This window comes from Cryptosporidium bovis (assembly GCF_009768925.1).
Source record: "Cryptosporidium bovis isolate 45015 chromosome Unknown contig_6, whole genome shotgun sequence".
Lineage (NCBI taxonomy): Eukaryota > Apicomplexa > Conoidasida > Eucoccidiorida > Cryptosporidiidae > Cryptosporidium > Cryptosporidium bovis.
This window is the reverse complement of record NW_027125007.1, coordinates 222,437-246,276: the sequence shown is the minus strand read 5'-3', so window position 1 is coordinate 246,276 and position 23,840 is coordinate 222,437. Positions and strand designations below refer to the sequence as shown.

At 29.0% G+C, this 23,840-nt stretch overlaps 9 protein-coding genes across 9 annotated transcripts; 3 read left to right on the top strand and 6 right to left on the bottom strand.

Annotated features, from left to right (window-relative positions):
* Positions 1-739: 739 nt before the first annotated feature.
* On the bottom strand, positions 740-5,434 carry FG379_003083 (uncharacterized protein; the record flags this gene model as incomplete). Its single annotated transcript, XM_067328741.1, has 1 exon — positions 740-5,434. One exon carries the CDS (start codon positions 5,432-5,434, stop codon positions 740-742), a length of 4,695 nt encoding a protein of 1,564 aa, XP_067184881.1.
* A 1,053-nt stretch (positions 5,435-6,487) lies between these two features.
* FG379_003082 (ABC transporter with 9x transmembrande domains and 2xAAA) lies at positions 6,488-11,581 on the bottom strand (the record flags this gene model as incomplete). Its single annotated transcript, XM_067328740.1, has 1 exon — positions 6,488-11,581. One exon carries the CDS (start codon positions 11,579-11,581, stop codon positions 6,488-6,490), a length of 5,094 nt encoding a protein of 1,697 aa, XP_067184880.1.
* A 2,376-nt stretch (positions 11,582-13,957) lies between these two features.
* Positions 13,958-14,914, bottom strand: FG379_003275 (uncharacterized protein; the record flags this gene model as incomplete). Its single annotated transcript, XM_067328933.1, has 1 exon — positions 13,958-14,914. One exon carries the CDS (start codon positions 14,912-14,914, stop codon positions 13,958-13,960), a length of 957 nt encoding a protein of 318 aa, XP_067185073.1.
* Positions 14,915-15,427: 513 nt separating this feature from the next.
* FG379_003274 (uncharacterized protein) lies at positions 15,428-17,192 on the bottom strand (the record flags this gene model as incomplete). Its single annotated transcript, XM_067328932.1, has 2 exons — positions 15,428-17,105; positions 17,164-17,192. 2 exons carry the CDS (start codon positions 17,190-17,192, stop codon positions 15,428-15,430), a joined length of 1,707 nt encoding a protein of 568 aa, XP_067185072.1.
* A 695-nt stretch (positions 17,193-17,887) lies between these two features.
* Positions 17,888-18,163, top strand: FG379_003273 (uncharacterized protein; the record flags this gene model as incomplete). The annotated part of the gene is made up of 2 exons (XM_067328931.1): positions 17,888-17,923; positions 17,996-18,163. 2 exons carry the CDS (start codon positions 17,888-17,890, stop codon positions 18,161-18,163), a joined length of 204 nt encoding a protein of 67 aa, XP_067185071.1.
* Positions 18,164-18,848: 685 nt separating this feature from the next.
* On the bottom strand, positions 18,849-19,181 carry FG379_003272 (acidic ribosomal P2; the record flags this gene model as incomplete). Its single annotated transcript, XM_067328930.1, has 1 exon — positions 18,849-19,181. One exon carries the CDS (start codon positions 19,179-19,181, stop codon positions 18,849-18,851), a length of 333 nt encoding a protein of 110 aa, XP_067185070.1.
* A 1,585-nt stretch (positions 19,182-20,766) lies between these two features.
* On the top strand, positions 20,767-21,130 carry FG379_003271 (uncharacterized protein; the record flags this gene model as incomplete). Its single annotated transcript, XM_067328929.1, has 2 exons — positions 20,767-20,769; positions 20,936-21,130. The coding sequence occupies 2 exons, from the start codon at positions 20,767-20,769 to the stop codon at positions 21,128-21,130; spliced, it is 198 nt and encodes a 65-aa protein (XP_067185069.1).
* Positions 21,131-21,520: 390 nt separating this feature from the next.
* On the bottom strand, positions 21,521-22,636 carry FG379_003270 (IMP4-like U3 small nucleolar ribonucleoprotein (snoRNP); the record flags this gene model as incomplete). The annotated part of the gene is made up of 1 exon (XM_067328928.1): positions 21,521-22,636. One exon carries the CDS (start codon positions 22,634-22,636, stop codon positions 21,521-21,523), a length of 1,116 nt encoding a protein of 371 aa, XP_067185068.1.
* Positions 22,637-23,411: 775 nt separating this feature from the next.
* FG379_003269 (40S ribosomal subunit S24) lies at positions 23,412-23,810 on the top strand (the record flags this gene model as incomplete). The annotated part of the gene is made up of 1 exon (XM_067328927.1): positions 23,412-23,810. The coding sequence occupies one exon, from the start codon at positions 23,412-23,414 to the stop codon at positions 23,808-23,810; it is 399 nt and encodes a 132-aa protein (XP_067185067.1).
* Between the last annotated feature and the right edge of the window lie 30 nt (positions 23,811-23,840).

Below are 23,840 nucleotides of genomic sequence, written 5' to 3'. Positions count from 1 at the left end.
ACGCTGATTGCTATCCATTAATACACTCCTTTAAGTTCGCCTGCCATTCTTCTCCTTCTCTTTGTTTTACTATTACTCCTATTTTTATGCTGTGCCTTATTAAGGTCCCAATATATGCACCTATACCTATTTTACCCAGATTCTCAGCTCCTAACTTTCCTGTTATATTCCCTTATTCTCTTCTATCTGAATTGATCCCAAAAAAACCACCAAAATTTTAAATTTTTATATTTAAGTTCTATATCTATTTTTACTTGATTAGTATAGATACGAGACGACGAACCCGCCTTGTCGATACCGGACATGCGGCGCCAATTTATAAATAATATAAAAATAGATTTAAGCCCTAAAAATGAAAATTTTGATGGTTTGTTCGAGACAGATTAAGCAATAGTGTACGTTATTTTTTTCATTTGTTTGATTTTTTGTGGGAAGCCTGCGCGTAGCAGTGTAATTTGGCGAATTATGTGAAAGTTGAACAAATATATGTTACCAATTGAATAATACCGATAAATAAGAGTGATTGAGAAAGGGATAATTACGAATTATATTGAATTAACAAATTATGACAATACTTGGGATTACTTAGAAATAGACGTCTGGTTAAGTTATAAGCACAATGCAAGGTAACTCTGAATGGACTATAAAGGTTTACACAAAAAAACGAATTACGATAATAGGTGTTTGAAAACAAATTTAGATAAAAGGAGAGTAAATACTTACAACAGAGAAAATTATTTCAAGAAACTATTTCATTCCAAATGTGTGTGTAGCAATCAGTAAATTTTTTATTAATAACCTTGGAAAGTCTATTGTTTTTAATTATCCAAAAGGAAGTACAATGCTCACAAATATCCATATTATGAGATACAATCAAAACAGGACAATGAGAAAATGAAAGTGGTATTATTGAATTGACGATGTTGAGAGTGTAGATATTTCTGTTTCCAATCGAAAAGACCACATTGTTTGGAGGTTCATCAAGTAGTAATAGCTGGTACTTTAATGGATTAATGACGAGGCGAATGAATAATAGATATCTTATCTGAGATGCAGAAAGTATTATTTTTTTGCTCAAATGTTTAGTAAAACCACTACTTAAATCACAATATTCACCATTCAAATTAATATTTAAAATACTATTTGTATTCTTATTGAAATCATCATCATTTAAGGAGGAAAACGGGTCATTCTCGCATAAATTATATTCGTTAATAGAAGAATGATCTAATGATATTTCGGTGTTTAATCCGTAGTAGAGATAATTGATAAATTCAAGTAAGCCATACTTTTCCAAAACTCCTATTAATTTACTTTCAGAGTACTCTGAAAATGGGTCAAGTAAGGACTTTATTGTTTTTCCATTTGCAATATAACAGTCTTGTGGAAGTAGTCCAATAATTTCATTTATTTTACTCTTACTATTAAAATTATTGCCATTATTCGTACAAGTTTCTGATTTAAGAGCAAACTCCATGTTTATATTATCTAAATCTATACCATTTAATATAATATAGCCTTTTTTCCTTATATTTAAACCCATAATCGAATTTAATAAAGAGGATTTACCCGATCCTGTTCTTCCAACTATACCTATAATGTCACCAGGTAGAGCAGAAATTTTATCTTTAATTACTAAAATTGTATCACATTTAGATGCATTCTCATTGTTTTCAGCATTGTAGCCATCGATCTTATTTGAAAAAACAGGAGCAGATATTACCAAATCATTTATTATCAACCCCTTATGTGAACCGAAATTAATGTTGTCATCCTCTATTGCATTGTTTAAAATTTGTTTATTAACTGTATTCTCAAACTCAATTTTTTTAATCGTGTTAATACACTCAAGTATTCTTTCAACGGAACACATTTCTTTTTCCATTTGAACATATTTATACATAAAAGCAGATATGGCCTCAGCTATAGACGGGAAGTAATATATACAAAGTTCTGCAGAACCAATTATGTTTATCATCAAAATATTTTTATGTTTATTGTCGTCATTAACATGGTAAAGGTGGTATTTTGAAATATATATTATAATATTTAACAAAATTCCTATAGGCGTCATTCCAATATTCAACCAAAACCCAGCCCATTGTGTACTTGCAAGTTGTATGTATTTAATTTTAATGTAAACATTAATGTTACTATAGGCCTGCTTAATGAGTAAATTTTCCTTTTTGAGCATTTTAATAGTTAATGTGCCTATTTGAGAGCATGATACAATGCTGAATATATTAGAGTAAATTGAAATTAAAAATCTTTGGTACTCTCTGTATGAAGATATGAACTTCTTACTAATGGGATATATGTACAAGCTAAACCATAAAAATAGAAATGGTATTGTAAAATATGGAACGTTAAACACAATATATATTAGCTGTCCAGTTATAGTTAACACCGGAAGTATAGTTGACATAATAGACTTTATTATACAAGTATCTAGTATATACATATCTCCTCCAAATCTATTTAGTAATATATGTATTGGAATTGAATTTGATGTTTTTAATAGTATTATGTCCAGTAATTTACCATGTACTTTATTCGAACACGCAGTACATGTAATTGCTTCGTATATAAATAATACAACTCCCAAAAACAAGCCAGATATAGTGAATGTTGCGTATAATATCAATAACGACTTTAATTTAAAACCAGTGTATATTTGTCCCGTGAACAATAACTCACTTATTCTTTCCATTATTGATTTACATAGTAATATAACCACCAAAACTATTGTATTTATTTTTCCAACGTTTTTTAAATACCATATGTAACTTGTGACTGATATGTTGCCTTTAATATTGAATTTTTCACTTATTGAGTTAATATTTGTCTCTTTATCTTGAGCGACGTTGTTAATAAATGAAGAATGTTGAGATTCAGGTGCTGATTCCTTGAATTCTTTTTCACTGGTTAAGGAATTAGAAGAGCAGTTACTCTTATCTGCTGTAGTATTTGAGGTTGGTGTTTGAATTGATATACTGTTATTTTCATTACTAAGTAAAGGAGTGAATTTAACGGAATCTTTGGTTAAACAAACAATATCAGAAACACTGTTGATATCAGTAGTGGTTGAAACGTTTTCCTCCTTATTGTAAATGCATTTGATACTGGCTTTTTCATTGTGACTATCATATTTATTGATGCAAAAATGGTCAAGAGGTTTAAAATTACTAATTAATTGATGATCATTTAAATTAATATCAAGTGACTTAATATTAAAGTCACCAGTAATGCAATAATACTTGTAAAATAGCGAAAAGTAATCGCTACCATTGCTGTTTCTACCTTTTCCGTTCAAATTTTTCGAATAACTAATAAGACTAGTCAGTGTATCGATCTCTATTGTTGTTATTATTGTTTTGTTATTATCAGAAAGGATTCCATTCCTGCCAAACAAATTATAGAATATCCTATTTCCGATAATATAATCTAAATTAGTAAATATATCATCAAATATAAACAGCAAAGGAACTTTAATTCTGTAAAAACAACAGTTATTATTGTCAGCCATTTGATTTTTATGGTAAAAAAATTGATATAGTGTTCTTGCTAAACATATCCTTGTTTTTTGACCCTTACTTAATGAATCACCACCTTCATTTATAATTTTTAAATCTTTTTCTTTCCATAAATTAAAATCAACAAATAAACAACAACAATCTACGACTTTATTGTATGTGCTTTCATTATACTCTAAACCAAAAAGTATAACCGATCTTATTGTTCCAGTAGGTAACCAAGGTTTTTGTGATACGTATCCTATAGGTATATTGTTTTTTAAATGATAAACATACTTATTATTGTTATTTGTGAGCAAGTAATTAATAAATCTGGTCTTTCCAGAGCCAGATTGACCTATTATAAACACCTTCTCTCCATTTTTAATTTTTAAATTAATATTGTCATACCTGTTTGCAAATAACTCATTTATTTTAAGCGGAACTTGTTCAAATTTATTTGCATTACAATGAATGTTTACTGGGAAACAGTCATTAAATTCCAGAAATTGCTTTTTACTATATTCGTCAATAATATGCTTATTCTCCTTACCCATTAAAATAATGTAGTGATTCTCGTCAATTAACTCAAAATCATCACTTAAACAAAATTCTGTCTTTGAATCAAAGCATTCATTGTTAAAATAGTCAGCATTTTCTTTGCCTATGCTACTACCTAAATTAATCCTTTCATTTATATAGCTTTGAAATCTAATAACAGACACGAATCCTTCTACAAGTTGTGTGGTTATTCCTTTAATTGAAGATACTGTGAAAAATATATTCAATACAGTAACTCCAGTTGGTCCCAATTCCTTCAGTGATAATCCTAAGTTATTTATACTTTTTCTTGAAGAATCTTCTATTTTATTTAGTATATATACACAAAAAAAAACCAGTTGGGATATTATATTAACATGGTAGTCTAAATAAATGCCTAATTGAATAAATAATATTCTCAAACTGTTATAATAGTTTTCCTTTTTTCTAATTTGTAATATATCACTAATGTATATCTTTTCCTCGCCATGCAATTTAATTTGTGATATATTTCTAAGAAATTCATGCGTTTTGTGTATTCTTATATCACGATATTTCATAAAAGGTACTTTCAAACATGACCCGATTATCTGTAGTACAAGTCCAAGCGTAAATACAAAAACAAACACTAATATTGACTTTATTGCCACATCTCCAATATACTCCTTAAGTAAATACCATGTTAGTATGAATTTTAACGGAAAAGTTGTTAAATCTAACAAAGATGTTAGAAAATTAGGGTAACTTGAACAATCGCCTTGGATTATACTTATTATATTCGTTTCATTGATATTTCTTTCATTATATAGTATTATTGTCGAGAAACCCAATTTCATTAATACTGATTCCATATTCAAACTTAATTTACCACTCTTGTATCTACATTGTGATTCAAATATTAATCTAAGTACATATATACCAATTAACTCCATTCCTTTTCTTATTATCTTATACACACCGTTTTCAATATTACTGTTATTTAGCACTATAAACCTATTTAAATTTACCGAAAATAGTGAGGATGACAATATCTGGAAAATTTTTAAAATAAGTATCTCAAATATTAATCGTTTGTTCAATAATATTAGTGTCAAGAGTATAATTTTATTATTTTTGTGTTTCTTTCTTGCATTTTTATTATCTACAATATGTGCATTTTCTATGTATTCAATATAATCCTTTATATTATCATTATTTAATTTGTCTAAATACTTTCCATTCAAATCAAATATTTCGTTATTTTTATACAAAATGTTTCTGTCCAAATACGGTGTTATCCAAATAAATGTTATGCTCCTAAACAACTCACTTATCATCCTAATTAGCGTTAATAAAAAGGAACCATTACCATTCTTTATATATCCATCCCTATTGTTATACATTGTGGCTCTTTATTATAAATCCTAACTTTTTTTTGCTAATTTATTGAAAAAAATAAAACTTATACCTTTATATATATATATATATATAAAGGTATATATTCTATCATTAAAAAGCGTGCATTATTTCTTTTAATCATCCAAATGTATCTAATTCACGTAAATAATAGATATTTAAGCTAGTGATTAATCATTTCTTCCTTTTAGTCTGCTTTTTGGTGTTGTTCTCAAAGCAAAACACAATATTAATGTAATTTGACAAGAAATATATTTACTTAGAAAAAGAATTTTTTTATTTGTATAGTTTGATAAATTCGAAGTCTTAGTTTGTTGCTCAGTATAAATCAGGATTTTTATTTTATCTAAAATTATAGAGTTGAGGTTTATATTATACTATGACAAAACAAAATATTTTAAATGAAAACAATAAAATAAAATCTGCATTTATTTTCCAAGTCAAAAAAAAACGAGCATTTTCCCTTTAAATACATTACAATATATAATGTATATAGAAAATAGTATTAGCTTAAAAGTTACCGCCTGAAAAATGTTAATTATCAGGTTACGTGTAATGTATATGTAATTTTTTACCCCGTTTTGCACTTGTACCTAACGCCCTGTATATAATTAGATAATAATATGATCTTGTTTCAACAATAGATTTAAATTCGTGTTGTGATGCAATGTTTGTTGTATTGCATTGTGTTGTTTCTCCTGTGTGAGTCAATACTGGTAACAATGCAAGTTTGTAATATTAATCAGTATTACTAGTGATAAAAACCCTCATGCTTTTCAAAGACAGCATAAATGCTCAAATAAGATATGACAGTAAGGCGAGAAAAGATAATGTTTGGAGGAAAAAGAGTATTTATATAATAATACAACATGTAGACTCGAAACTCATGCTTAATATTAATTTACACAAATAAATGTGTAAATGTATTGTTCTTTAATTAAAGAATTGTTATATAGAATCAATCTTATGTTTATTTTAGTAACAGTAAAGTGTATGTTTAACTGACTGCGTATATTCCTAAAATTTCAAAAAAAGATGAATCAAAAGTTACTAACATCACTGGAAGTTTCATTTGATTCAGCAATTTTAAATAGATGTAACATGTCATCTTGTGAAAAATTAGAATCCAAATTTTTCTCAAGTAGTATTTTACCTTTTCCAAGCACCCAAACCTTGTTACAATTTTTAAGTGAAGCAGCATGATGAGCTACAACAAATACAGTACAGTGTGGAAAGTATTGTCTTAATAATTGATGTATAGGTACATAGTCTACAGTATCTTCGTGACTTACATCAGGAGGAGGTTCGTCAACTAATATAAGTCTGTAATCTTTCGCATACAATACAAGTCTGGCTAATGATAAATATCTAAGCTGTGAATCAGAAAGATATCTTTCATCCTCAAGATCACCTGAATTGGGGCATAAAGATGATGCTGAAGAAGCAGGAGACAATGGAACTGATTTATCTTTAGCAAATTCAAGGCTATTTTTAAATTTGTCATTGTCACAGTTGTTTCTGACATCGCAATTATCCACATTTTTTGAATTAATATATTTATCACCATTAAAATTACTATAAATATCTCTACCTTTGTATTTATTCTTAGATTTGTCCCTCTCATTAAAAGTGTTAGCATCCTCCTTATAACTATCCGGAACAATAACGGCGTCTAACATCTTTCCATAAGGTAATGATTTAATCATTCCAGAAAGTCCACATATATTCAAAGCATTCCATATCTCATCTTTGCTGAATCTTTTATATGGATCTAAAAAGTTCTCTACGGTCCAACCCTTTAGTATCAATGGCACTTGAGGAAGTATTCCAATAAGTCGTTCTTTATCAACGGGACTCATTTCATGTATAGGTTTGTTATCCAATAGCACGTATCCTTTTGTAATTGGAACAAGACCCAATATAGCTTGTAAAAACGTTGATTTTCCACTTCCAGTTCTTCCAATTATACCAATATGTTCATTAGGTCCGGTAACTGCATTCATTCCATTGATAGAAGGTGGAAAATATATATCCTCAGTGTCCTCGCACGGATTGCTATTTGGGCGTCTATATCTAACTTGAAGATCTCTAATTTCTATTCCTAGTCTCTTACTTACATGAACACTATCATCACAATTAGCATTAAGATCGTTATCATTTTTAATAATTCTGCAAATATGAGACGAGGTAACATGTAACTTCTCAATTTTTAAAGTTTCATCATATTTGTGTAGCCTTTCAGCAGAAATCATTTCTTTTTCCATATTGACATAAGAAGTAATGACCATACCTATATTAGACGCAATAGACTCGGAATAATAAAGAGCAATACCCACAATACCAGCTCCGGTTCCTGTATTAGCACTTGTATTTAAACTTGTGTTTGAGAACAAATTAGATAATATTGAAGTTACGAATCCAGATGATAATATGGTTAGGGGAAATGTAAGCAGTTGTGTCCTCAAAGAAGACCACTCTTTAGAACAAAGTTGCATGTACTTTGCCCTTTGCATTAAATCAATAATCTCATTTCCCTGTGACATATAATGATACTGAGCTCTATATGCCCTTATTATTGGACCCCCACTCATTGCCTCTGAAAATACACCACATAGTGGGGAGTATAGGACCAAACACATTCTTTGAAGTTCCCTAGATGATCTCAGGAAGTATCTTGCTACTAAATAATATATACCAAGACCAATTATTGGAAACAAGAATATAAGCGATGCCTTTGCATTTAATACAACTATACATTGGAATACAACATTCATTCCTCCAACCAATACAGTTGCTATTTTCATTATTGGTAAATTGTCAATCATAAGTAAGTCAGTACTAAATCTGCTTAGTATTCTTCCAACAGGATTAGAGTCAAAAAAACACAAAGGAGCATTTAAAACATTAACAAATATGTTATTGTGTATATCATTTGCAGCTCTTATGCCACATATAGCTTCTCCTATAAATACCATTGAACTAACTCCAAATTGTATTATAGACAATAAAAAGTAAAATAATGCAAATTTTTTCCCCTCATAAATAGAGTCTGAAATGCTATTTGATGGCTTTCTAGAAGTATATGATCCCATATAATAATCAGTACCTTTGTCAAACACCGTTTTTGAAAAACAAAGTATAAATAATGATATTGTCCAAGTCCACTTTAACTTTGAAAAATACCATATATATGTCTTACCCGATACTACTCCAGTGACTCTCCCTTCTTTTTCCATAACTTTTCTAAGTGTCTCACTTTTTGTATTTGTTATAAAGAAGGCATTCTCTGAATTATTTTTTCCTGGTTCCATTACAATATTACCATTTTCAAGCTTGTTATTACTGGAATTTCTTCCGCTAATATTATTGTCATCATCATAGTCGTGATCTTGATCACTCCAGTTACCATCGTCGCTATAATAATTACAATCTCTATTGCATTTTTCTTCATCAGTTAAAGTTTTTCCAAAGCTAACATCTTGCAACGAATATCTTAAGTCACTAATGTATGACCTGTATGTTCCATAAAAAACGGGAGAACCTTCATCCAATACCAGTATATTAGGATTGAAGCCCTCAAAGGCTTTTTTCGAGCTCATTAAAAAAGACAGATTGTTATAGTCTATTGATAATATAGTTCCTACTGATCTGAGTAAACCATAAGAACCAAACAAATTCTTGAATATCGATTTACTCACGCCTGGATCTAAACTAACGAATATATCATCCAAAAGATATAATAATGACGATTCACTATCATTACAAACATTTGAAATAGTTTCCAGTCCACTGTTATCGGTTTTGGAATCAACTAAATTTTCTTTAATATTTTTTTTAATAAAATCTGTATCCTCAAATACAACATCTGGAAGGGAGTAAAGTGCTCTTGCTAAACATATTCTGGCTCTTTGTCCACCACTAAGTGAACAACCACCCTCATCTACAATTCTTAAATCACCGTCTTGCCATGTATCAAAATCTTGAATAAGTCTACAACATTCCAGTACTTTATCATATTTAATCTGGTTAAATTCTCTTCCAAATAAAATAGTATTCTTAATACTTCCACTAGGGATCCAAGGTATTTGAGAGGCATATGCTATTGGAGCCTTTGTTTCTCTTGGTTTAACATATGTAATACCACTCTCCTGTACTATTTCATCAAGAATTGCATTCATAAGTGTTGTTTTACCACTTCCAGGTAAACCAACTACTATTATTGTTTCACCAAGTGAGAGACTTATATTTATATTTCTAAGTTTAAATGTGTTTGTATCATTACAGGCAATGTCACCGTTCTTTTCCACCACCCTCTCATAATTAGCACCATTACTGCTCATATTCATAGTATCATGTCTATTTTTAAACTCATTAACCTTTCCAGAAGCATGATTATTTTTGGTTCTATTGCTTTTCATTCCACCGACATTATTGTTTTTCCATGAGTAGGAAGAATCCCTCATTAATACAACTGTTTTGCTATCTACTGCCATTATTTGCTGCTCATTATCATTCCTGTATTCTTCTTCCACGCCCTCATATTTGTCAATGTCCTTAGCCAACTGATAAATCTCTCTTTTAATTTCTATTTCAGTCTCAGCATCAGTTCCATTGCCCGTTTTTCTTTTATCTAATGACATATTATTGTTTAAAAGGAAATCAGTCTCAGAAGATGACTCATTATTGTTATTGTCAGAATCCCAATCAGTTACTATAAAACGGCTCTTATTATTGCGATTATCAATGCTTTTTGAAGTTACAGAATGGGAATCGCAGTGTTTCAAATCCATAGGTCTTGATCTAATGAATGATTGAAACCTATTTAATGATATAATGGCCTCGATTGTTGCGAATGAATAAACAGAAAGGTTTCTACAAGGACCCAATAAAGAAAAAAGTACCTTTAATGTAGTTACACCGACAGATGCAGATACAACCAAAGGTACATTATTTAATCTAGAGTTTTGAATACCCGTATATATAGCAAGTAAAATTAATACCAACTGAGATATGCCAGACATTTGATATCCTATCCAGTTTCCTATTAAAGAAAGTGCAGTTCTTTTCTGATTCGCATTCATTTCAACTCTTCTACACTTCATTACTCTCTCGTTAGCAACGTCCTGTAGTCCCATCATTTGTAGTGTTCTTATCTCACTAAGTACTTCATGACATCTATCTATTCTTTTATCTCTTGCTTTCATAAAGGGTGTCTTGTATGACGATGCTATTATTTGGCATGTAAAGGATAATACTAAAAATATAATAAGAGTAATTATTCCAAATATAGTTATTGATGAACCAAGTGAATCTCTTAGCACTAAATAAGCAATCATTATTCTGAGCGGAAACACGAAACACTCAATACCATTAATCAAGAAGCCCTCGACTGCAAGACTATCAACTACTATCAAGTTAAATATGTTTGAAGATGCCACTGCCTCATTATCCTGTATTTTTCTGGATTCAATATGTCTAAGTATAGTTGATTTTCTGGCAGATTTTCCAAGCGAATTACTTTCACATGATATTACGGACGCCTTCCAGTGAACAACCCTTTTAAATATCATGGATATCAGTGATCCCTGTATTCTCAAACTAACTCTTCCACACCAATAACTATAATGTATTTCAACTAATATCTTTATCAATGTAAGTATTATAAATGTAGTTCCCATAAAATAATTTGTTCTATTATTTCTTTCTATTACCTCACCATTTATACTTATTTCCTTTGGTTCTAAACTAGCGACAAAACTTCTTAAAGCCAAAGTTGCAAGTGTTTGAAGAGCATCATAAAACAACTTGGATAACAATACCAAAAGAGACTGAAACCCAAACACTTTCAATAATGGAATATAAAGTCTTAAACTTCTTCCTTTTAATTTGCTTATTCTTTCCTCCTCATCTACTGCCTTTTCCAAACGCTTCGTCCAATACAGAATTTCATCATTCTCCGGAAGGTGTGGCAAATCATCACTTGTTATTCCTCCATCAAAAAATTTAGACATCCATGGCGTTATCCATGTAAATAATAATTTAGACCACGTATTACTTCCTCCTGCATATTCAATATTTTTATTGCTTCTTTTTATCATATTAACATTTTTGTTGCTTATTTTATTTAAAACCATCTTTTATATTCCCTTTTGTTTATTAATATATATAATTAAGTACCTTTTTGTGTTACTAGTTCTTTCACTTTCTATTATCTATTTATATTTGCTCTTATTTTCTTTCTATTCCGTTAATAAATAACCTTTTTATTTATCTTTTCTTCATTCAGCAAAAGTAATACTAGTTAAATAACCAACAATACACCTTTATCTTGATTACCCTTGAAAATATAGCACTTTAATATATGCAAATACCTGTACTCTTACTTATTCACTTTCTCTATAACGTACTACTGCTTTATACAACTTATTTGTAGTGCATATGTTGTCAAAACTACAAATAACATAAAACAAACAATACTTAATTCGTCATCCAATTAAATAAGATCTCCAAAAAGAACTCGAAACCTTGTTAAGTACTTAAATTCAGTTAGTCCTGCCCAATATCTGTTTGTATTATTGTTATCTTAAATTTACTAATGTTTACTTCACTAATAAATTGATGTTAATCCTTTGTATCTTTTAGACAAATTTATTATACTAATATACACCTTTAGTCATGCATATAAATACGATCATATACATGTATATATACATTGTTCATATTATTTATATTCACATATACACATATATATGCATATATATATATATATATATATATATATATATATATATATATATAGGGATTAGACTAAATCTTCATCATTCCACATAAATTCCTATTTTTTCGTCCTTTTATTAATATTTTACTTCTTTTCTAGACCAAAAAACAGTAGATAATCGTTATAAATGTATTTAATGTATATTCACTAGTTTGCCTCTCTGTAGCTACCGTTAAAAATTAATGGAGCCAGTAAAAAAGTAAATGACTAAAAAATGTATCAAAAAAAGAAAAAATAAACAAATCTTGATATTGTCTTTATCCTTGCGTCACAAAGTCTAAAAGAGAAAGATTAACGTCCTTAAATTTACACTTCTCCCTTCAGCCTTGTATGGACAATTCTGATTCGGTATACTGTTTTTTAAATTATTTGTTTGATTTTTACCGCCAAAAGTCAGTATATAAGACACTTTACATCATATAGGACTACAAATATCCGCGCCGTCTATTGGTCGTTGTACCCGTCAGTTTGACATTACTGGAAAGAGGAGATAAGTGGTTTACCAGCAACTTTGTTGTATAATCCTTTTGGATAGTAACATTTTTCTATGATAAAAGCAGTGTAGATAGGGCTCATTTGTTTAGTTGAAGGAAATATGACAAAATAACGTCGGTATCTTTGAGTTGAATTTAAGTATATTAACGTGAGTTTTTTTGTCAATATTATAGTTTTTACCATTGTTTATTTGTTTAATCTTTGGTTGTCTTTATAGCTGCTGAATTTGTGCTCTCATTTTATCATATATGCCTATCTTGTATCATTTGCACCGTTTTATGAATGGTCTTAATGTAGTTTATTTTGTGGGCGAGGTTCAACTTCATTTTACTTAATTCAGGTAGGTCTCGATCTGATTCACTTTTACTTAGACTGGAATAAGGAGCTGTTTTTATTTATTAAATTTTTTCGGAAAAAAAGGTCTTTTTTATCTTTAATTGATGTGCCCATTTCTGGTGAAGAGGAAAGGCTCTATACAAGGATCATGTAACCTTTTTCCTTGTTCGCTTTTTAATTCAGGTAAGGGTTCCATTTTAATTCCTAAGGAATATGATGGGTCCATTTGATTTATAAAGAAAGTAAATGTTTAAAATACAAGTATATGTGATGAGAAAATACGAATGTAATGATAAATATCCAAAGAAAACAACAAAGATGATATACTTAATATCCATTAATGTTATCTTGTATATTATTACATTACTAAATATATACACGGCAAAAATATAGTAGATTAAAATTATATCGTATACAAACCCTCTATCTACGTGCGTTATCACTACTATATTAAGCGGATTTTCTACTTGCTATAAACTCATGGCAGATCAGTAACACAATATCAACATGATAGAATAGTGCAATAATAATACTTAAAATAAAGTGATTAATGTAAGTTTGTAAGTCACAAACAAAATTACAAAAAAAAGAAAAAAAACCTCAAATTTGTGCGACTATTAGAATCTAATTGACAAGGCAAACCATTAGCATGCTGTGCTCTTAAAGGGACCCATTTTCATTATATACCAACGTTTTATTAAAGTAAAAAAGATTAGTACTTTCATCACTCTTATTATCCCTGCAAATAAGTGTGTATGTATTGTTTTTATATACCCTTAAACTTGCAATTGTATATTCTTAAGTTGTATTGAAATATGTAAATGCTATGCATTTATGTACATGCCAATATACATGTATTATTGCATGCAGAGCGCATGTATGGTATTTAGTGCTACACAAATTATTCTTCATAAAAGTTTAAGGACTCTGTAGTTGATTGCAAGTTCATGTAACTTGGATCGTTATCTATATTTCCACGTTTAGTGTATGCCTCATCATCGGTTTGAGTTATTGGTATCTTACTAATTTCAATACTTAACTCCTCCAAAGTGATGTAATTTTTATTGTAACTATCCTTTTTATCATAATATTCCACATCTTTTTCTAATCCAAATTCTTTATTTGTCGTATTCAAGGTATCTAAATCAGTTCCCAGTTTATTATACTTGATCCCACAATCACTGTAATCACTATCATTGTTCTTTTGATTATTTGGTAGTGAATCTAATCCTGATTTATGTTTTTTGTTGATATACTTCCCGTCTATAGATATTATCTCTCTTGTTCTACAGATATTAGCAAAGTCAATGCTATCACCGAACTCACTCATAATTTCTTTTTCCATTTCATATATCCTGTTTCTACTTAATATTGGAAGTAATAATTTCGAACAATTTTCCGAATTATTATCATTATTTCTCTCAATTATTGCACTGTTTTCCATTTTATCATCTTCGTTTTCAAAATCCTCCAATTCACCATCCTTATCCTCGCGAAAAAATAAACCATTTTTAACATTGAAATAATTATGCAGCAATCTATCACTTGTATAACCACAATTCTCGTACTCGTATATTTCCGGTGGTAAGTCAGTAAAACGAACTGCTTTTTTTGAATTATTTACGCTACTTTTATTAGTTCTCAAGCAACTTTGATTTATTTTGTTTAAATTGATAAAATTATGGCTATTGATACTAATATAATTATTATTTACAGGGTTATCCTTATTTTCTTTCTCATACTTATCACTCTCTTCCTCCTCAATCAAGCACAATGAATTTTTATTGAATTCGTATGTTTCTATTTCATTACTATCTTCAATAGTATTATCCTTACTCAGGATATTTTCCTTGAACATTTATAATCACAAATGAAAAAAATATCTCGTATTTCTATGGGCATTTTAAAACTTGTTTTTCTGCAATTATTTTTATCTTATTTGTTAATATGCTCGAATTTGTGTATAAAATTATTTTTTTACTACCTTATTACGAGCACATGTTTATTTTTACATATATTTATGTTATTAAACTGTTACTACTATTATTTCTAAATATAAGTAAGAAAACAAAAAATTATTAAACTAGTATACTATAGACTTCAAATTAAGTGTTTAATATACTAACGAAACAAAAATAATAGTGACATTTAGTCCATTGAACTATTCTGCTTTTATCCTCGCAAATATTTATTAAAGATTGCTAGACGGAATTCACCAGTAATTTAATTAAAGAATTGTTATAATTAAGTTACCTTTTGTTTTAAATATGCACGCAAATATATGAATCCATGTATTTATGTGCGTATGTAAAGCAATAATTACGTTTTCTTATATTATTTACATTACAAAATACCTTCATTTATACTTTATTTAATTTTCAACAGTGTCCTTGGAAAAGTTTTCTAGTGATAAGTAAAGTTGCTGCTTATGAATATTCTTGTTTTTAAGATTAACAAGTTGCATGAAATGCCTCATTTGATTAGATTCAACCATAGTGTAAGTATGCCCTGATTTCCCTGCTCTAGCAGTCCTACCAGCTCTGTGAATGTAGGTTTTAATATTATCAGGAACGTCATAATTAATAACTATGTCAATATTTGATATATCAATGCCTCTTGCCAATATATCTGAACATACAAGTATATTAAATTCATCATTATTAAATTTTTTAATTAAGTTGTTTCTTTCTTTTTGCAATAATAGACTTGAGAATTCTTCGACTTTAAGAGTTCCTGGTTTATCTGCCAGTTTTATTTTACAATTTTTCTTCACATCTGTAACTTTGTTTTTATCTGTATTATCACTGTTATCGCTATCACTGTTATCTATACCATCGCTATTGTTACGTTCATGAGTATTTATACACGGTATTCTAAATATTAGATCATTCCTATCTAATTTTGAAAGTTCTCTTTGAAGAAATAAAGCTAAATTAGTTGTCGTTACTTTATTTGAACAAAAAATAACTGCTTTGAAATGATTTTTATAGTATTTGGGAATTTGCTTAATATTTTTCGTCTCATATTCACCATTAGTATTCGCAGATAATAACTTTAGGAGTTGTTTGCGATTATTTTTGTTTAAATTAAGTTGATATATAAGACATAACAAAGAATTTGGTTTATATTTTTTATTTAATACTTTAATATACCTTTGAAACATTTTAGATGGAATATTTGATTCACCTGAAATTGAACTTATAAAATAAATTGGTCTTACTAAATTTAATTGATTTATTTTATTTGAACTATTTGATATGGTAGCTGATAATAGTATTTTTAACGGTTTTTTAATAGATAAACCCATTTCACCACAATTCACGCCTAATTCAATATTTTTAGATATACTATTCACAATATCCTGCCAATTATTGTATGTTTGCGATAATAATTTGTCTACTTCATCTATAACTATAAAATAGATGTTTCTAAATAAGGTAGGGACCATTTTTTTATTGTCACCAAATCCTTCTTTATTTTCATCATTACCTATAAACATAAATCTATTATCATTTAACATTAACTCATCTGATATCATTAATTGGTTATAGTGTTCACAAAGCCTTCCGGGGGTTGATATAACTACATCAGGAGTGCTCAATGAATTAAGCTCTTTCATTTCACTTGAAAAAGAATGCTGTCCTGTTAAAGTCGTTATTTTTATTGGAAATTTGCCTTTGTTTTCACTTGTGAATATATTAAATACACTTTTTACTTGATTTGCTAATTCACGTGTCGGCACCAAAACTAGAACTGATAAACATGGGTACGGTCTATTATACAAATAATTTGATATTGGTATCACATAACACAGGGTTTTGCCTTCTCCTGTTGGAACTGAAATGCATATATCACTGCTGTATCTACTGTTCATATCATTATTTATGCTATTTAAAATATATGGTATCGCCTTTTCTTGTATTGGAAATAATCCATGATAGTTGTTCATTTTTTTAATTCCCTTTCTTACATTTTTGTGTAAATGCTTAATTAATTCGTCATTTTTATTTTGAGATATGCCATCGCTTAACTCCTCTACCTGTATCCATCTATTTAACAGATATTGTTTAAATTTAATTATAGTTTAGTTTATTTATTTAAACTTACCTTTTTGTCCATGTAGGAATATCCAACATTCTATTTAATTAGCTGGAACATAAAATACACATATAATAATAAAAACCTATTTTTTGTATTTCACTAGTTATGTGTTTATAGAGCATCAATTTTGTTTCCTTTTTCTTATTACTATTACACCTTTCAATTGAAGTCAAAAAAACGTGATAATTAACTGGTATATTCACACTATGAAGAAAATGATGTTCAATGTTAACTCCGACTCCCTTGCTAATCTATTTATTAATTCACTTACATACTTGAAATATTCTTATTTCAATCGGTAATTATTGGTCTTTTTTTGACTTATGTATATATTAACAGACCACCGCCTAAATAATTTCTTTAAATGGGGCAATTTGGGCGGTAACTTGGACTTTTTTGAATGTGCTACTAGAACTTATAATTGTAGAGACGAAAAAAGGCGGGATTGTTATAAATTACTTTTTAGAGACAGATACTATTATTGATACAAATAGCTGAATAAAAGTATATAATTTGAATTAAAACAGGAAAATTTATGGCGATAATAATAGTCTAATTTTAAATTCAAGGTAAAATAGAAGCCACAATTATTTTTTTTGTGAAAGGGGAACAAGTTTTTTTGTTCAGGAGAGAGAAAATTAGAGGAAATACAAAGGTCTCAAGGGGGTAATTTAAATAGTTTTTTTCTGTAATTAATCAAAACTTTGTACTGAGGTATTATTAGTAAAAAATGGCAAAATCAAAGAATCATACGAATCATAATCAGGTAAGTTGCTTGTGCAATTTAAAGGTGAATTATATTGACTTCAATTAAAATTCTTTTAATTGATATTTGTAGAATCGCAAGGCCCATAGAAATGGAATTAAGAAGGTAAAGACATACAAGAAAATAGCCACATTCGGTATGAATGCTAAGTTTCTGAGAAATCAACGTTTCTGTAAGAAGGCTGTTATGAAGGAAGCAGCAGAAGCAGCAGCAGCATTTAAAAAGTCATTGTTCGCTTGAATTTTTTTCTGGTGATTTCTCATTTGTCTTCCGACACTAGTGAGATTTTTCCCTTTCATTTCATCTTCATTTGAGGTGAGAGCAAAAAGGATTTATTTTACATAAAAAGAACAAAAATATGCTAGTGTAATGACTAGAAAAAATTCATTGTTGTAATATATACATAAAGCTTTAAAGAGTTTTTAATGTATATATTTATTTTATATTAAATTTTAGAAGAAAATGACTACTTTAATTGTTGAGAGAGAAAACTTTTCACTCCTAATCACCTAAATTGATATATTTTCCAATTTCAAATTTTCTTTGTGTTTTTAAACTTGATCTTCATTTTCGATTTGGTTTGCCTTTATTTTGTGGTTTTATATTGGTGTTTGCAGTAGGAAGGCTCGATTTTGCATTTACATCTGATGAGATGTGTTAATTTGAAGTAGATGTAAGTGTGTGATTGTCAATGTCAACAACTAGTTTCGAATGTAACGGAATAGGAACGAGGCGAAGAATAAATTGTCTCTACTCCGTATTCTCGCATTCAATTCTATACAACATCAAAACATACATAAAGAAGCTGATATGGTGGAAACCGAAGAACAAATCGTTGAATGGCATAAAACATTATTGGAAAAATGACAAGAGTCAGAATGGAAAAAAAAGATGTTAATCTTCTACACTATTATATATTCTTGAATTAATCAAATAATGAGAAACCCAGATCACCTTCTTCCTCTTCTTCTTCTTCTTTCTTGGAATCTGCCTGAGCAGAGCCACCTCCAGCTACAGGAGCAGCTACAGTTGCAGCAGCAGCTACTGCGCCTGTAGGAACCGATTGGAGTTTGGATAATCCAGAAGCAACAACTTCATGACAAACCTTTCCCTGCATATTAGAAATCATAGTTTCTATGATAGATACATCATATTCAATTCCAACAGAGTCCATAACTTTCTTAATGTCTGAGACGGTTGGTTGTTGATTTCCAGAGGAAACACAAAGCAAGTAGGAAACTACGTATTTCATACCCATTTCTAACTTTGATTTAGTCCACTTCCAACTCGGCGAATTAGAACTTGTACTCTTCCAATTAATTTAATCGTCTGAATTTAATTAGAGAAAAAGATAGATGTTATTTTTCCCCTTGTTTTTTTCTAAATTTAATTTATCTAAAATTAATTTCCTGACAAAGACTGACAAGTACATATATATATATATATATATATATATGTAAACAAAAATAATTGATATTATAATTAGCTTATTTGAGAGCCAAAATTATTATTTATAAGTTTATTTTATATATTTATTTATATACTTTCTTATTCGTCTAACATTTTCCCGATTTACACTACCGTCTTTTCATTACAGTTAAGTTCATTTTAATACAATTTAATATTACTAAGACGAGACAATAATACTAAATGCAACCACTTATTAACAATAATAACCACATAGGCGGGATACACAATGGCGCCCAAATGACACTTAGTTAATTGGTGGAATATTATTATTGTTTATTTCCAATAATAACAAAAAAGGCGGCCACAATTCATAAGTAACGATTTTTTTCTATCTTTTTAATGAAAAATGTCATTTGAAACGTGTTAAATGAATATTAAAACAAGGTGGGTGTTTATAAATGATTAATAGTAGATTTAAGTTATGAGTTGCTTGCTGATTATATATTATATGTAGCTACACTTCAAGCAAACACTTCAGCTTTTATTGTGAAAAAGAAAAATAAGTGTCCACAAGTTCAGTTATTTGATATTATATTTATAGTTGTGCCAAAATTTTAGAAATATATTTGAATATCTGGTAATGGGTATGTGTGTGAATTTAAACATTTGTGAATGAATTCAAGTGAGAACAGAAGAAGTATTTAGGAATATATTCAAGTGTTTGTGCATATAAACATTCAAATAAGTATTAACACAAAACATATGCAGGCACACATTATGTAAATACAGACATGTATGTTTTAGGAAGTGTTTCAGGAAAATATCGTTTTATTACACCTTAATTGAGTCTAAATGTGCGCAATTAAATATATTTTTTAGTGCTAGTAGTTAAAGTTTTAATTTATTTAGTATTTATTCGACACTATAGTCATTGCTAATGTTAGTCAGAGGAAAGAAAGAGCGGGTCCATTTGGGGTTCGAGTTAAAGATAATAGGGGGGGCGGGCTGAGACCAATAAATATATTAAAATAAATTTAAGGTAATATAAGGTATAATAGATTTAAGTGGGCGCTTCAAATATAAATTAGATTGTGAATTGTTTGGTTTATACTTGTACGTACATATATAACCACTGACTATAATTATTTTGTATATTAATAATATACTGTTTGAGGGAAAATTAAAATATTGGTAAATTGATATAATATATATTAAAATTTAGATACGAAGGAGAGAGTATTTAAATAACAATATCTGTATTTTTATATTAAATAAATAAGTAATTCACTCAATAAATTTACTAGTTTTATTTTAACTTTTCACACTTTAACTCAAATAAAGTTACTGGAGGTGCATATTAATTTTGAAGAGGTGTAAACATACTTTAAATAGAATAACCTGGTATACAAGTATATTACTTTAAAGAATCAACAATGGTAAGTTGATTATTGTGTTTTGTATATACTTACGTATGTATGTGTGTTATAATATGTTGTACTTGAATTTAAGAACGTTTTTTTTTGAATGTAAAATATAACATACATACGTTTGTATATTTTCATATTGAGTGAAAGTAATTAAACTATTTTTGTCGTATATTAGGCTCAGTCAAGAATAACAAAGTTAAAAGGAGAATTATATGAAAGGAACATAGATAAAAGAGGAAGAGTAAATAGATCAAAGAATAAAAAAACCTATCCTGTTGGTCCATTTGTCCTAGGACTTTTTATTTTTGTCGTTATTGGTTCAGCTATTATCCAGATGATTATTAGTGCAACAACTAAACAATTAGAATAAATAACGATAAGTGACATTTATATGTGAATGTGTAGTTATATAGACGGATTCCTATTCCCACAGTTTTTAGATTGCGACTTTTATCTGATCTAAGTTGATTCATAAAAAAAAGGACTATTTTGTACATTTCTTCTTTTAATTATTCATTTCACTTAATTACTCAATTGAACTAGTTGTTTTGTATCAGCGTATATGTACCTACTTCGAATGAATACAATGTGGGACCTACATAAATTAAGTCTATTGTTTGGTAAATGGGCACGCTATAAATATGAAAGCTAAAGAGGAAATGTTATTTAAGCTATAAGCAATATGCCTGCAAATGTAATGTATTTATGTGCATATATATAGTTGTATATTACACTCTAACATTTAACACCAATAATATTGTTACAAAAAAAAGACCTTCCTATCTACCTGTAGATCAGGTCTCCAAATATATTCATATATTCCTTTTTTGGTATCAAATGTACCTTCTTGCAACCACATCAATTTTAAAGTAAATCTCGGACCTATTTCTTGTAATCCTGCACTATTGATTACTTGATCATTTTGCGAAGAATTGTTAGAGTTTGAATCATCGTGTCCTTCACAAAGATCATCCCCAGAACTAACTGAATTTTTATGTTTACTTCTAAATATATATCTGTAGTGCCTGAAAAATATAAAATCTCTTTGATTGTGAAATGCAATTACTCTTCTTCCAATAAAATCAGGGTCAAATGGAAATAAAGATGCAAGTTGTCTTCCTATTCTATAACCTATTCTAGTGTCAAAATTATTTAATATTATTTCAGGGTTATGTGTAGTTGAGAATGCTGATCCTTTCATATTTTGAGCCAATTTAACAGAGCGAATTCTAAAATAGCTAGTAGGACCGACTGGAAGATGGCATATATATAAACCCCAAGGTATTTTCTTTATTGGATGTTCTGTGAATATTAATATATCTGTATACCCTAAATTATTATCCTCATTACTATTATTCTTCTCATTTACTTCTTTAATAATATCTTTAACTGTAAAACCATTTCTTTTGTAAAAATCGCAGTTTGGTATTATCGACACTATCTCTTTTAGAAAGTTATACATATGTCTACTTGCCCTATTATTTGTTGTGATCAGTAATTTTGGACTCCTCTTTCTTGAAAAATAATCAGAAAATTCATCATTCTCCATCTCTTTTCGCAATTCTTTATCATTTAGAGGATCTTCTACATACATCTCATCTTTTACACGCATATTCTCTATTGTTCTTGGAATACCCTTTACAACCTCTCCACCATTTTCTTCTTTTATTCTATTTTCTCTTCTTTTGCTTTTCTCTTGTTTTTTTTTTCTTTTTATTTCTCTTGCAATCTCTATTCTTTTTATCTTATTCTTTATTTCATTTACGTTAGTTTGTTTATTAATAACATCATCTTTCACTCCACTTTTCTCCATTCTTTGTAAAACTTTCTTGTTTTTTGAGGCACCCTTGTTTTCCTTGCTTCTATTTCTTGCCATTGTACCACCTTTACTAACAAAAAAAAACCTATTAAGCCACTTTCTTATTTACACAAGAGGAAAATTCTAGTCAAATAACACTTTATATGCTTAAAAAGACTCTGAATTTGCTTCAGGATTATTTATATGCTCACTTTGCTCCTCACCTGCTTGCCAACAAACTCTACATGCCCTGCTAAGTATGTATAGAAGAGGACCTCCACTCTCTTCTTCAACACATTGAACCCTTATAGCAAACTATAGAACGGAATATATCCTCTTTCTCTTATTTTTAGTAATGAAAAAAAAGATAAAAAACCATCTACCTTTTTATTGTCATAAGATTACATATACTTAATCTATATATTGAAGTTTACCGCTAATTATTCTTGGCGGTAAATATAAAAAGTATCGAGACAGAATGAAAAATAGTATTAGTTTGAAAATAAATATACTATTATATTGAGACGTAATATAATTAGGACAAATAAGACGTGTAATTAACTTACTATTATATATATAATAAAAAGAACCAAATGTTATGTTTTTAATATTAGTAAATAAATAAATAACAACAATATTGACTATTAAGTGCCATAAAGGCATAATTCCAGTTAATATTATTGTACATGAAGATAAAAAAAGTTTAGGCGGAAAATATATAGTCCAATATATATATTTACGGAATTATAGGTGTGTAATTAATATAAAAGCATATACTATTTGGAAGGAGAGAAGAGAAATATTTACTCCAAGTCTCAGTTCGTTTTGTTAGAGATAGTTGGTATTTATAATCATGAGCAATTTTACAGTTAGAGTACGCCAATTTTTAAATAACTCATTACTCGCTAGGAAACAATTTGTAGTTGATGTTATACATCCATCTTTAGGTGGTGTAAGCAAAACAGACTTGAAAGCAAAGTTGGCAAAGTTGTACAAGGTGCAAGATCCAAACTGTATTGTATTATTTGGGTTTAAAACAGCATTTGGTGGTGGGAGATCATCTGGATTTTGCGTTATTTATAATAATATTAGTGCATTGAAGAAGTTTGAGCAAAGATACCGTCAAGTTAGAATGGGTATTGCTGAAAAAGTAACAGCAACAGGTCGCAAAGGTAGAAAGGAAGCGAAAAACAGAAGAAAGAAGGTTAGAGGCACAGAAAAGGCCAAGGTTGGTGGTGCCACTAAAAAGTAAACTTTTCATTAATATATTGGTAGTTGCAAT